The 14661-nt window shown below is 39.5% G+C and overlaps 1 protein-coding gene across 3 annotated transcripts in view; it reads right to left on the reverse strand.

The window, feature by feature from the left end:
* Nucleotides 1-10554: 10554 nt before the first annotated feature.
* GEN1 (GEN1 Holliday junction 5' flap endonuclease) overlaps nt 10555-14661 on the reverse strand; it is a 30746-nt gene continuing 26639 nt past the window's right edge. For all 3 annotated transcript variants that reach the window (XM_055540885.1, XM_055540884.1, XM_055540883.1), the window contains one exon: nt 10555-14561. In XM_055540885.1, the coding sequence (XP_055396860.1) occupies nt 13234-14561 (1328 nt within the window). In that variant the 3' untranslated portion in view covers nt 10555-13233. The remainder of the gene's footprint in view (nt 14562-14661) is intronic.

The following is a 14661-nucleotide window of genomic DNA, read 5'->3' on the forward strand; positions in this document are numbered from 1 at the left end:
TCGAGTCCTCCAATTACTTGCAGGGGAACCTTCAGTCAGTTGTTTCTCTGAACCAGGGCTCATCTAAAACAGGAGGATAATCATTAATTGTACCTCACTGGACTGTAGTGGAGATTAAATATGAAAAAGCACCCAGCACGTGGAGGTGTCCGTGTGATTTGTCTCTTTCATCTCTCACTTTTAACATAACAAACACTCAGCAGGCATTCTCATAAATCTGATGCCAATTTGCATGAGTCATTCTCGGAACCTCTGTTTCCTCCATAGCTTCTAGGATTCCTTCCAGCTGTGAAAGCATAAGGCTCCCTGAGATTCTGAGCTCGTTTCCAACAGGGTTTCTTTGGGGGCAGAGAGTGACTCTGTTCAGCAAATCCAGTGGGGGCCACAGAGGGCAATTCCAAACTAAGTCGTGCAGCTGTTGGGCCTCCAGAGGCCTGTGTGAAAAAGGAGTAGAAGAAAAGGAAAAGCTCAGAGCTCGAGAAGAGTTGCAAAGGAAGACAGCTGCAAGTTGGTCCCGAGTAAATCAAATTGTGACATTTATTGGGCTATTTCCAGAATAACACCAGCAAGAAAACTGGAATGCGGGATCATCTTTTTCTAAGAGGGACCTCAGCTAAGTAGCCTGCAACAACCAGGCTTGGTGACTGGAGTCAGACTGGCTTTGTGAAAAGGTCATAGGTTTGAAGATACACAGACCTGAGTTTTCACTGTGCCCCCATTATGTCTTATCTGTGATTTGGGGCAAGGTTACTTACCCTCCTTGAGCCTCATTTTCCTCCTCCCTTAACAATGACTAAAAAGGTAAATAATGAAACTTGCAGTGAGCCTGTGGGAGTCAGAAATAAAGAAAAGTATTTGCTATAGAGTTGGTATTAATAAATAGGAGCTGTATGACTGTGAGCATAGCACCCAGGGCACATATCCTAGAAACTTCTGGACCTGGAGCCATCATTTCTGAAGTCTGCACCTGGTACAATGTAGAAATATGGGAGCTGGGGAAGGAGGAGGCAGGCAAGACTGGGGGTGGGTGTGTAGAGTAGGGAAAGAAGATCAAAAGGCCTATAAATATCTGTCAAACTTTAAAATGCTAATTCCTTGTCTGTGGCTCTGTTGGGACCAAATCTTCCATTATCACCTTTCTGGGAAGAGCCTGAGAGGGGAAAAAAAAAATGGTAAAGCATAGTTTTTCCCTTCATGAAGTGTTTTGCTTTGGCTTGGTGTGATTTTTGTGGCCAAGCCAGGATTTTATTCAACTCTGAGCTTAAAGCACGAGTAGAGTTCAGACACTAACTCCATATGGTTTTCTCTGTGGATCAACCATGAGTTTCTCAAGGAAACTGTCTAACCCTTACAATAGCCCCTGCAATTGGCATGGTATAGAGTACCTACTTGTTGAATGAATGAACGGAATGGATGGATGGATGAACAGATGTTAATTCTGAGCATCGTAAGTCATCTTCACCAGTTGATGATCTGGTCCTCTGGGATCTCCTTATCAACACTGGGTTGGGAGCCATGGTTAGAGGTGGTGAGAGTCCCCTCTGAGGGGCATCTGTGTCCTCCTGAGAAACCCTTGGATGGCTGGTGTGTCTGCCAGTGGCCTGAGCTCTGTGCTGCCCCTTCCTGGACAGATATGATGCTACAGAGCTGCTCTGCCCTCTGTGTGCCCCAAAGAGGTGGCCTCCTCACATGAGTCCCTGTTGGTGATTTATCTGTGGAGAAAGCATGGAATTCCAGGGGAATCTTACAGAGGAGACCTTCAGGGGTAAGAGAAGCAATCATACATGACACCATATGCCAGGTCCAGGTTCCCCTTGCCCCCCCCCCCACCACCCTGAGTCAGAAACAGGGTACCTCACTCCCTTTCCTCCTCTCTTCTTCCCTTGCTGGCCTTGTTTTTCTCATGAGATTGTACTTATACATAATGGGTGACTGGGTTTTATTTATTTTTTTCCAAAGACAAAAGAATCTGATACATGTGTCCAGTGTGGAAAGCCCTAAAACACATGTCATTTATGAACTCTTCGTGGACAAGCTCACCTGACTTCATCATATCCAAGAACCTGAGAGCCTTTCTTCCCCATCCCTAAACTGCATCTGCCATTCGAGCCTTCTATCAAGTTCCTAAGCACTAGGGAGCCTCTGAGGGTCACCTGGGTCCTCGCTGACCACTCTCTTTAGCCTTTTGATGCCCTCTGGTGCCACTCCTTTCACCCGCCATTTATTCATAGTATCCATTATTTCAAGAGCAGATTAGTCTGGTATTACAGCTAAGTTATAAACATGAAGAGAAGAAACAGGTATCCTGTGTGCTCTGCACCATGCCTCACCTAGACTGAATCCATCTCAAGATTAATTCAATTTTTCAATGTAAAATTGCAGCATGTTGATGGTCAAAGCTTGAGCTTTGGCTTCAGGAAAATTTGGGTTTAAAGGTTACCTTCGTCCACACATTCATTCAGCCATGATGTATTAAATGCATGTTAGATGCTGCTGCAAGCTCTGGGAATGTAACAAAGAAGCAGACAAAGTGTCTTCTCTTGTGTTGTTACTGTAATGACACGAGACAAAATCCAATTATTTGTGAAGAAAATAGTGGGGGTTAGAGTCAGGAGCCAAGGAGGCCACTCAGCTGGCGTGGTCACAGAAGTTCTAGATGAATGGTGTGAAGGAGCTTACTATCTGGAGATCTGCCAGAAGTCCAGGCAGAGGGAACAGCAAGTTTAAGAGCTGGAATGTGGAATGAGTTCTGTGTGTTTAAGGAGGTGAAAGAAAGTCAGTGCCTCCGGAGCAAGGTGAGCAAGGAGGAAGAGGCAGGAGATACAGTTAGGGAGACAAGCAGGGCTCAGCCACAGAGGACCTCACAGGCTCTGTCCAGGACTTTGCAATTTAGACTGAGAAGGATGGGAAGTTTTTGCGGGGGTGCTGTTAGAAAGTGATTTACATTTGATTTATCTGGCTGATGTGTGCACAACGAAGGGCGCGAGAGCTTTGAAACAACGAGATCAGTTATAAGGCACTCTTAGGAGTTCCTGCAACAGATGCTTTTTCCTGCCCTTTGGAGGCAGCAATACAACTGGAAGGAGACGTTCGTACCGATGGTGTGACCATGGGAGTGCTGCCTTGCTTCTTTGGGTTTCTTTCAAGATTAATGAACAATGTGCTTGACGAATTCAATTATTATGGGGCCTCTGGCTCATTGTGGGCACTCTGCAAAGGTGATTCAAGTCAGATATGAAAGCTAAAAATGAGACACAATTAATGTTCTACTAAGTTGAGGACAAACTTGTTTTAAGGACATCTGGCCCTTGTGGTTAGAGCTTTGAAAAAAGGAGACGAAATTTCTGGGGTATTTTGTGTCCTGTCTGTCCATCACACCCTTTTCCTTACTCACAAACCAAAATCCCCAACCTCCCCAAGTGTTAACTGAATAATTTTTTAATTCTGAAAATTAAAGTAGCTTTGGTGATCATTTCTTGAATATTCACAATACTGCATTTCTGGGACTCTAAGCTACTCTGACTTAGTGGCCAGTTTCCTGTAAATAAGATTAGTTGAGGTTATTGTATCTCCCTGATGGGTAGTTTCTTTAAAAGTGCCACAAACCCAAGTAAATCTGGAGCATACAGAAACCTTATATCTTGCCAAAGAAGCTCTGAAGTTATACTAGCTTTGAATTCAAATCCTGGTGTTGACCTTGGATAAATTTCTTAGCTCCTCTTAGCCTCATATATAAATGAAGGTAAAAGTGCCTGCCTTTAAGTTTCCATGGAGCATATAGGAGGAATTTGAAGAATCAGTAAAGTGAGCAGACGTAACAGTAAATGAACAGTATATGTCATTTCTCTTCTCCCAAGATTCACTAATACTTTGCATCACAGTGTGAACCTACCATACTCTTTAATGCCCAATATGCTTCGTCTCTCTTTCTTCATATGAAAACTAGAGCCAACTGCCTTCTCAAAAAATTATGGAACAAATGAACCTATTTGCAGGGCAGGAATAAAGACGCAGACATAGAGAACAAACAGGTGGACATGAGGACAGGTGGACAGGTGGGATGAACTGGTAGACTGGGATTGATGTATGTGTACTGCCATGTATAAGACGGATAGCCAGTGGGAAGCTGATGAGTAGTGCAGGGAGCTCAGCTTGGTGCTCTGTGGTGACCAAGAAGGGTGGGATGGGGAGTGGGGTGGGAGGGAGGTCCAAGAGGGAAGAGATATATGTATACATATGGCTGATTCACTTTGTTGTACAGCAGAAACTAACACAACATTGTAAAGCAGCTAAACCCCAGCACTGGGACGACCCAGAGGGATAGTATGGGGAGGGAGGAGGGAGGAGGGTGCAGGATGGGGAACACATGTATACCTGTGGCGGATTCATTTTGATATTTGGCAAAACTAATACAATTATGTAAAGTTTAAAAAATAAAATAAAATTAAAAAAAAAGAAAATAGGAAAACAAATTAAAATCTAAATGAGGAGTATGAAACTCTTGAGGAATTACAAATGAAAAGTACATCTAATGAGCTTCCTATGTTTGAAGAAGTGACTTTATATATAAAAGTTTAATATATTGAAAAATAACCTCACCACTCAGAATTAATTATAGTTAATAATAAATAGCAGTAAGCTAATAATTAAAACTTTTATAATAAAACAATACAAAGCTATAGACTCCCATGTGACTACCATTCACAACCATCCATTAGGTACCAGGAACTTTGTTTTTTCAGTTAGTTTTCATATGTTTATATATAATATACCCATAAACAATATGTAGGATCATTTTGTGTGCATTAAAAGTTTTAATTGTTATACTCTAAAAAAAAAAAAAAAGAAAAAGGATGCCATGTGAAAATAGATTTTTAAAATGTATACAGGTTATGGTGGAACACATTTTAATGACATCCTTTGTGATTCATCAATATAGATTTAGCATTTTACCATTAGTAATGCTAAATCTATACATTAATATGTGTCTCTTAAAAGCTGTTTGTCCTGGGTGTGTCAGCGAGGGCCGAGCAAGGCAGCAACATCATTCCCACTAAGAAGAAGGAGAAGCAAGCTGAAGGCTGAGAAGGTTTGCCCAAGGCAGTCAGTTTCCTTCAGAGCCAGGACGACTACTCCAACCACGACTCAGGTTAAAGAAAGTGTCCTTCGGTCTGTGTCACAGGATGTCCACCTGGTTGTGCCAAGTCCTTTGACACTTCCCATAGAACTATCCCAGCTGTGAAGTCGTGGCACCTTCATGGGGCCCAGACAAGAGAGGTCTGTGTTTGGACACAAACCTATAAAATAAGCCTGACATCTGGCATCCAGAGGCAGCATTCTCAGTTTAACAAAAATATAAATTATTTTAATCATAAGAATTCCTTTGGAGCAGTTACTGAAACCAGACAAAAAGACGAAGGATTTGTAGTCTACATTCACATAGAATAAATCACTCATTCTCAAAGGACAGCCCTTTTCAGACTCTACTCACAGCTGAAAGGCAGGTATCTGCTGAGTGGGAAATGAAGTTTTTAAGTTATGATGATGCAAACACCAGAGAATTCATTCATTAGGTCTTTGATCAGACAATTCTAAATGTACCGGCATCTTTTGCCATTTGGGAGGTCAATGTCTCCTTTTTCAGGTCTTGGCAGAGAATAATGCTGAGGAAGTCCAGACGTTTAATCCCTAGTAAAGAAATTCTGCTTTGATGCCTACGAAAATAATTCTTCCAATATTAGCAAAATATTCAGTCATTCTGCCCACAGAAGGGTCAGCCTACTTTGCTGATGACCCTCTTCACCACTGCCAAACAATTTGTTGAATTTATCTGGAATGGGGCTGAATAAGCTATTTATTCTGACAATCATCAGGAAAGGTTCCACATTTTTGGATTACTTCTGGGGCTGACTCTGCAGCATCTCAGTTTAAAGGCAATGTGGCAAGTCCTTGCAAGAGACTAATACGAGCTGTTAGCTGAGCCCGATAAAAGCTTTTCCTGGCTGAGAAGGTGATAAATGTTGCCACGTTGATCCGCAGATGAAAGGCAGTTGACTTCAGTAATATTATTTAAGCTGTTTTACCCTAAGTGCTACCAGCACAACAGGAACAGTCAGCAGGTGATTGAGCCCCTTCACCTTCAGAAAGCAAGACATCTCGCCATGGCACCTGAAAATGACTAAAGCAGGCTAGTGATCAAGGAACCATCCAAACGGATTTGATCTTTCTCCAGAGAGTGGAAGAACTAAGATCCTGAATTCATTACCAGCAATCAGCACCCATTCACGGAATGCTTTCTGTGCCAGCCCCTCTGCTAGGTGCTACAGATTCAGAAATACAAGATGCTCACAGCTTGTGCCTGAGACAAAAATGCAAGTCAATCGACACAAAACTACTTATAGCTAATATCGTAGATGTCTGTAGGGACTAGCAGAGATCCATAAGAAGCCATATAGTTCCTTTTAGAGAAACTATGTTTACACTGTCTTGATTCGTGAATAAGAATTAGTGAATCAAAGAATCAAACTCTGTGCAACATTCTGGGTGCACACAGTATTGCAATACAGTCCTTACAGAGATGTTGACAGGATAAAAACTCTTGTCAAGAACCTTCATTTGCACATGCATAGTAGATACTCAAGAAATGTTAGTTTTCTCCCTTGCCCAGTGGTTTAAAATTCCTTGTTTTCCTTCTTTTCTCTGACCAGGTTGGGTGCAACTTTGGTACTTAAATGTGTGAATTGATGTACTCACACATAAACTTTCATATGTGGTTTATATTTTCAGAATCCTTTAGTATCTAGGTCAGTTTCTTTGCTACGTTTTTTTTTCCCTTTGCCCTAAGACATCCTAGTTTGCTTTCTGCTCCAAATTCCTCACTACTTCTCTACAACTCCTGGTGATTCCTTTGCCTGCATAGTGATTTATTCTATGGAGCCTGGAGTTCCAAAAAAGACTCCAGAGACTGTAGCCTGCCAGGCTTCTCTGTTCATGGGAAGAATACTGGAATGGGTTGTCATTTCCTTCTCCAGGGATCAAACCCGTATCTCCTGCTTAGCAGGTGGATTCCCCCTGCCCACCCCCCCACACCCATGCCACCTGGGAAGTCCATGTCGAGGTTTCTTGAAGTTATTCACTCATCCACTGAAAGGTCCTCTGCTGGTAATACTGCTCCAGTTTTGTCAATCAAATTGTTGCCTACCCTTTACACAAGACACAAGGATTAGTCGCTTAGTTGTATCTGACTCTTTGCAACCCCATGGCCTGTAGCCCACAAGGGTTTTTCCAGGCAAGAATACTAGGGTGGGTTGCCATTTCCTCCTCCAGGGTATCTTCCCAACTCAGGGACTGAATCCAGGTCTCCTGCACTGCAGGCGGACTCTACCTTCTGAGCCACCAGGGAAACTACCCTTCAAAGCCCAGTCACATCTTTATGTTTGCTGAAGGAATCTTCCTTCCTCTGAAAGACTCCTATAGTATTGATTTTTATCTCATTCATTGAACAATTCTGTGCTTGCCAGTACAATTTATTCTTGGGTGTAAATATGCCAAATTGCCCTACCTTGCTCTAGATTGTCAATTCCTTGAAAGTAAACAATGGGTTTTACTCCACTTTGTCTCTCCTGGCAGTCCTTGACATTTGATGTACATAATACTTATTTAATCGACCATGAGTTAATGTCGTCACTAGATTGAATGAATATTCACTACACAAATGACTTCATTTGGAACCAGGAATCAGTTACAGCAAAACTTGGAACTACATCCAGGGTTAGATATGTCAGGCATCTTGAAGCTTCAACCCATCTCTATCACTGTACTCATTCCCAGTGATGTCAGAAATTGGTTAAGTAAGCAGATCTATAGGTTAGGAGAGAAACTTTGGCTAATGATCCATGTCTGAATCATAAACACATAAGCAGCTAAAGTCATGAGGGTAGAAAATATCTAGAGTGAATAAGAGAGAAAACTGAAGGAACACAAGTATTAATATTGAATGAGCATGAATATTTGTGCCTATGAGGAGTTTAAAATGATAGCCAAGGAGGAGGGAGGTAAACCAAGAAGCAGTGTTGACATGGAAAACAAGATAATAGAAGATTTCAAGGAAAGTTCAATTGTCTTTGATTCTGCAGAAAGGTAAATTTAAGACTGCAAGTTGTTTATTAGCTTTAGTAATATGGAGGTCAATTGGTGACCTTGACAAGAAAATATAATGAACAAGGATAAACTGCTTGATTTCAAGACTTACTATAAATCTATAGTAATCAAGATGGTGGTGTTGGAGTGATGATAGGCAAACAGATTAATGGAAAAAATAGTTTAGCAACAGACTGACACTTTTCATGGGCCACTGATTTTTCAACAAAGGAGTCAAGGTAGTTCAATGAGGGAAAATTTCTTTTCAACAAATTGTGATCATGCAAGTAGACATCTGTATAGGAAAAAAATGTCCCTCAGTTCTTATCTCACATGATACACAAAAATTAACTTGAAACAAATCAGACCCAAATGTAAGAGGTAAACACCATTTAACTTGTAGGAGAAAACAGAAAAAATAGCTGGGACATTAGGTTAGACAAATATATCTTAGATAGGCCAGTGGAAACAAAAATTAATAGATATAAAAATTTTAATTATTTTTCTTTTTTAAAGACAGTTAAAATGACTCAGGGATATAATATTTGCAAAACACATATCTGACAAAGAGCTTGTATCTAGAAAAAAATAACACTTATAATTGAATAACAAGACAACAAACTACCCGATTTAAAATTTGGCAAAAAGAACTGAAATTTCACAAGACACACAAATGCCCAATATGCATGATACTTCTTCAATTATCAGGAAAATACAAAGTCACAATGAGATCCACCATGCACCAATTAGAATGACTAAAATGAAAATGACTGACAACATTAAGTTTTTGTGACAATGGTCGCACAGAGTCGGACACAACTGAAGCGACTTAGCAGCAGCAGCAGCATAATTAAAACCCCAATGTATAGTTGTTGGGAACACAATGGTTTTTTGGAAGACTGTGCTAGTACCTTAAAAAATTAAACATATGCTAATCAACTGCTGCTGCTAAGTCACTTCAGTTGTGTCCGACTCAGTGCGACCCCATAGACAGCAGCCTACCTGGCTCCCCCGTCCCTGGGATTCTCCAGGCAAGAACACTGGAGTGGGTTGCCATTTCCTTCTCCAATGCATGAAGGTGAAAAGTGAAAGTGAAGTCGCTCAGTTGTGCCCGACTCTTAGTGACCCCATGGACTGCAGCCTACCAGGCTCCTCCGTCCATGGGATTTTCCAGGCAAGAGTTCTGGAGTGGGGTGCCAGTGCCTTCTCCGATGCTGATCAAATGAACCAGCAATCTCCTTCTTATTTATCCGAAGTGAAAATATATGTCCACCTAAAGACCTCTTTCTGAATATTCATGGCCACACTATCCATAATAGCCAAAATGTGAAAACTCTATTTTCCATCAACTGATGACATAATAAATTATGGTGTATAAATATTACGCCATTCAAAAAATGACATGGCATCTGGTTCCATCATTTCATGGCAAATAGATGGGGAAACAATGGAAACAGTGAGAGACTATTTTCTTGGTGACTGCAGCCACAAAATTAAGACACTTGCTCCTTGAAGCAAAACCAATACAATATTGTAAAGTTAAATAAAATAAAATTTAAAAAATAAATAAAAAAAAAAGAAAAGCTATGATAAACTTAACAGTGTATTAAAAAGCAGAGACATCACTTTGCCAACAAAGGGCCATACAGTTAAAGCTATGGTTTTTCTAGTAGTCATGTATGATGTGAGAGTTGGACTATAAAGAAGACTGGGCGCTGAAGAATTGACGCTTTTGAACTGTGGTGCTGGAGAAGACTCTTCAGGGTCACTTGAACAGCAAGGAGATCCAACCAGTCAATCCTAAAGGAAATCAACCCTGAATATTCATTGAAAGGACTGATGCTGAAGCTGAAACTCCAATACTTTGGCCATCTAATGTGAAGAGCCGACTCATTTGAAAAGACCCTGATGCTGGGAAAGACTGAAGGCAGGAGGAAAAGGGGACAACAGAGGACAAGTTGGTTGGATGGCATGCCCGACTTGATAGACACGAGTTTGGGCAAACTCTGTGAGTTGTTGATGGACAGGGAAGCCTGACGTGCTGTAGTCCATGGGGTCACAAAGAGTTGGACACAACTAAATGACTGAACTGAATATTCTGTCATACTACTCTACAATTAAATTATGTCATACTACTCTACACCACAAGATATTAATATATACAACACATATAAGTCTTAAAAATGTACTAAGCAGAAAGTCAAAGACTATATATTGTATGGTCCTGCTTATAGAAATTCTAGAAAAAGCAAACCATAGTGAGAAAAGCATATCAGTTGTTGCCTGGGATCAAGGCTTGGGAGAGAGGATTAACTACAAAGAAGCATAAAGAAACTTCGGGGTGATGGAAATTTTCCATATTTTGATTGTGGTTTAAGTTACACAAATGGACACAATTACCAAAATTCATCAAACTTACACTTAAAATGAGTGGATTTTATTGTACGTAAATTATACCACAATAAAAAGAAGTCGGTGAAAAAGGAGTCTTTAGGTATATGTCTGAGAACATAAATCTACTGCGCGTGGGGTCAGGTAAGCAGTTCAAATCCAAATTAATTACTCCAAAGTAGAACTTCATCCTCATCCCCTTCAATGCATAGTACTGGCGTTTTATTCAACTCTAACTTCAGAACTTAGAGCTGTACACGTATCTATGCAGTAATTAATATCCAATTTATGCCAAAAGCCTAAGTCCTTGAAAATTTAAAAGTTATATTACACATGCATTTAAAACTGAGATTACTATAAATATGTGATACTAGTTGAAAACTGGCTAAATTCTAAAATGTGGTTAAGTTTACCAAGGAAATAACACTCTTGGTAGCCACCATACTGTCAATTTTTCTAATGTCAGGCCTTCAAAGTAAATTTATTGTTTTCATATATAAATTCATGTTATTTCTAACTAAACTATTTAAAGGCATATGGGAAATTTTTAAAAGAGGAAACTTATAGCAAAGTCAAATGAGTTTTTGTTATCGCTGCTGTTGTTTAGTCGCTAAGTCATGTCCGACTCTTTGTGACCTGAAGGACTGTAGCTTGCCAGGTTCCCCTGACCATGGGATTCTCCAGGCAAGAATACTGGAGTGGGTTGTCATTTTTTTCTACAGGGATCTTCCCGACCCAGGGATGAAACCCACTTTCTCCTATGTTTCCTTGCTGGCAGATTTTTTACCATTGAGCCACCTAAGAAGCCCAAGGACATATTTTTGGACCTTCCATTCTATCTCACTGACCTATATGTCTACCTTTATGGCATTCAACACAATCATTACTGTAGTTTTATGGTAAATTTTGAAATCAGAATCAGAAGGGCAAGTACTGCCTTATCATTTCTGTAGATTATTTTGCCTATTCTGTGTCTTTTAAATTTCCATATATATTTCAGAATTAGTTTATCAGTTTCTATACAGAAATCAGCTGGAACTGGTGGGGATTGCACTGAATCTGCAAATTTGTTTGGGAAGTATTCTCATCTCAATATCAGGTCTCCTGATCCATGAACATGGATGTCTTTTCATTTATTTAGATTATCTTGAATTTCTTTCAGTGATATTTTATAGTTTTCAGAGTACATTTTTTGTTTCTTTTGTTAAATTTATTCCAAAGTATTTTTTTGTTGTTGTAAAAAGAATTTTAGTATTATTTATTGCAGGAGTATAGATATACAACTGATGTTTGTATCTTGACCTTGTATCCTGCAACCTGTTGAACTATTGATCAGTTCTAATAGTTTTTAGTGAATTCCTCAGAATTTCATAAACATGAGGTCTTACCATTGCAAGTAGCAATAGTTTTACTTTTTCCTTTCCAATCTGGTTCCCTTTAGAATTTTTGAGTGGTAGGTAAAGTAATGAATAACTTAATATTTGGAGGTATTGATGTGAGTATTATATGTTGTTGTTTAGTTGCTAAGCCATGTCTGACTCTTGCGACCCCATGCTCCCAGAGTAGCCCACCAGGCTCCTCTGTCCATGGAATTTCCTAGGCAAGAATACTGGAGTGGGTTGCCATTTCTTTGGGCTTCCCTGATAGCTCAGTTGGTAAAGAATCTGCCTGCAATGCAGGAAACCCTGGTTTGATTCCTGGGTTGGGAAGATCCATTGAAAGGATAGGCTACCTACTCTGGTATTCTTTGGCTTCCCTTGTGGCTCAGCTGGTAAAGAATCCGCCTGCAATGCAGGGGACCTGGGTTCGATCCCATTTCCTTCTCCAGGAGGATCTGCCTGACCCAGAAATCAAATTCGTGTTTCCTGCATTGCAGGAGGATTCTTCACCCTTGAGCCACCCAGGAAGCCACAGATTCTTTTTTTTTTTTTTTTTTTTTTACAAAAAGGGAAAGAAAAAAGTGCTATAAAAAAGAAATCTGGTTCTCATACCACTATTAATTAGTTGCATGATTCCAAGCAAGTTTCTAATCCTCTTCTGGTTATACATTCTATGTTTCAAATCTTTGTCCATTTGGCATACCTGTGAACCTCTGGGGATATGTAAGAAGTAGCTTTCCAAATTTAATCAACTACTACAACCATGACTTTCACTATATATACAATTTTGTGAATTTTATTTCACAAAAGAGAATGAGATTACTGAAACTGGAAGAGCAGTTGAAAGTATCTTCACATTGAAAGTAAATGTAACTCCCAGAAAGGTACAATAGAAGACATGAGAATGCAGGCAATTATAAAGAGTTATCCTCCGGGGAACAAGTTGTAATATCCAAAAATGCTTTAGAGGCTTGTGGAAGAAATGAGTAAAAATGAACAAATGGGTACAGCGTTTACTCTGTCTAGTGCTATGCTAACATTTCAAGGATATGACTAAAGCATAATCAATAAAGATATTTTTTAAAATGGAAAAAGTATGTTATAAAAATATACATTATCTGGAGTTTTCACCACAGAGGATAATGCTTTAAAACCAAAGTTTTAGGGAACATTTTAATTACAGTTTTGATTAAAATGGCAAGGGTCTCATAATATATAGAACTACATTAAATTTTTCTACTACACATTAATCAGATACCTTCCTTCTGCTTCTGCTAATGCCATCAGTATTAGAATACTAAGTCATACCTGAATACTTTAAATTTCAAGTGTTTTGGAACCTTAGTTTTAATCTCTGACTTAAAGGAAGAGGACTATCCAAACAGGTACCAGAGTCATCTTTATCCTTATGGTTATGTAGAAAACTCGGAGGCTCTTTTGCTGCATCTGGGAGACAGGCTTCTTCATTTCTAGCTGTTTTATAAGCCTGGACACACTGCTCAATTTCTTTAATATATGCCTTAGGGTTACTCAATTTGTTGGGATCATTTTTCTTGAACTGGGTTGGGCTATGCTTCTGAGAACTCTGCTTCATTTTTTGAGTTGTGGATTTAGCTTTCCCAAACTTTGGGACACTCTCTTCATCAGAGGAAAGTCTGTCAAGGCACACGCTCTTCTTCATTACAGTTTTCCGAGCGATTTGAACACCAGCTTTTCTACTATGATCTAAAGTAGCATTTGGTGGCCCAGTTCTAACACTGGAGGTTTTCGTTCCTGGGTTATTGACAGACAAGGGTACAGATGTACTTGATTTATCATTTTCTTGAAATAGCTGGTCTCCTTTTAGAACTTTACAGTTTCTAGATTCATTTTGCAAATGAATTCCTAGATCCTTGGAAAGATGTGGTGGACAACGAGAAGTACTATTAGCAATACACTGTTCTTTTACAGTAAGTAGGGACAAAGTTTTTAGGCCAACGTCTGGTTCTACAGTATTCTGAGAATATGATTTTATAAGTATTCGTTCCTTTAAGGGTAAATCCTGAAGATGTAAATCACTAATGCCAGAAAGTAGGTGCTCCTCAGGATTAGTCTTCTGAAGATCCCAACGGGACAGTTTATTAACACTGGTGGTGTGCCGTTCTGCTTCACAATACAACTGCTCTGGATTATTTTTAAAACTGTCAGGAATAGCTGTTTCAAGTTCCAATTTTAAATCATGAGTAAATGTGTTCCTGGGGATGGCTGGAGAATCACTAAAAGAAGTACTAAAAGAAGTACCTTCCCAGTCGATGGTGCTCAAGTGCAGATCAGCAACTGCGGATATATTATGGGATGAGGTACTAGGTTGACTAGATTCTGCAATTAGAGACTTACTGATATCTTTAATTTGCTGCATAGCCAAAGATCTTGGAGAAGATATTAACTGTTCTTGTGTAGTCAAACAGGCAGCATCTTCAGCTAAAAGCAAGACATTCAATGATGTGGAAATAGATTCCTCGGGTGATGTAGAATCAGGGGAAATTTCCAAGCTTAACTTAGAATTCTGATCAGGAAAGATTTCCCATGTGGGTTTTAAAGTCATATGTGACTGAACTTTCATCATCTCATCTGATTCTAGCAAACTGTTTCCTTTAGACTTAATTTTCATGCCTGAAAAGAAACAAATACATAATACAATTAAAATCTATTTTAAATCTATTTTATTTTCTTTAATGTGGGTAAATAAAAAAGAGTTCAGATCAGAAATCTA

Source organism: Bubalus kerabau, chromosome 11, assembly GCF_029407905.1.
Source record: "Bubalus kerabau isolate K-KA32 ecotype Philippines breed swamp buffalo chromosome 11, PCC_UOA_SB_1v2, whole genome shotgun sequence".
Lineage (NCBI taxonomy): Eukaryota > Metazoa > Chordata > Mammalia > Artiodactyla > Bovidae > Bubalus > Bubalus kerabau.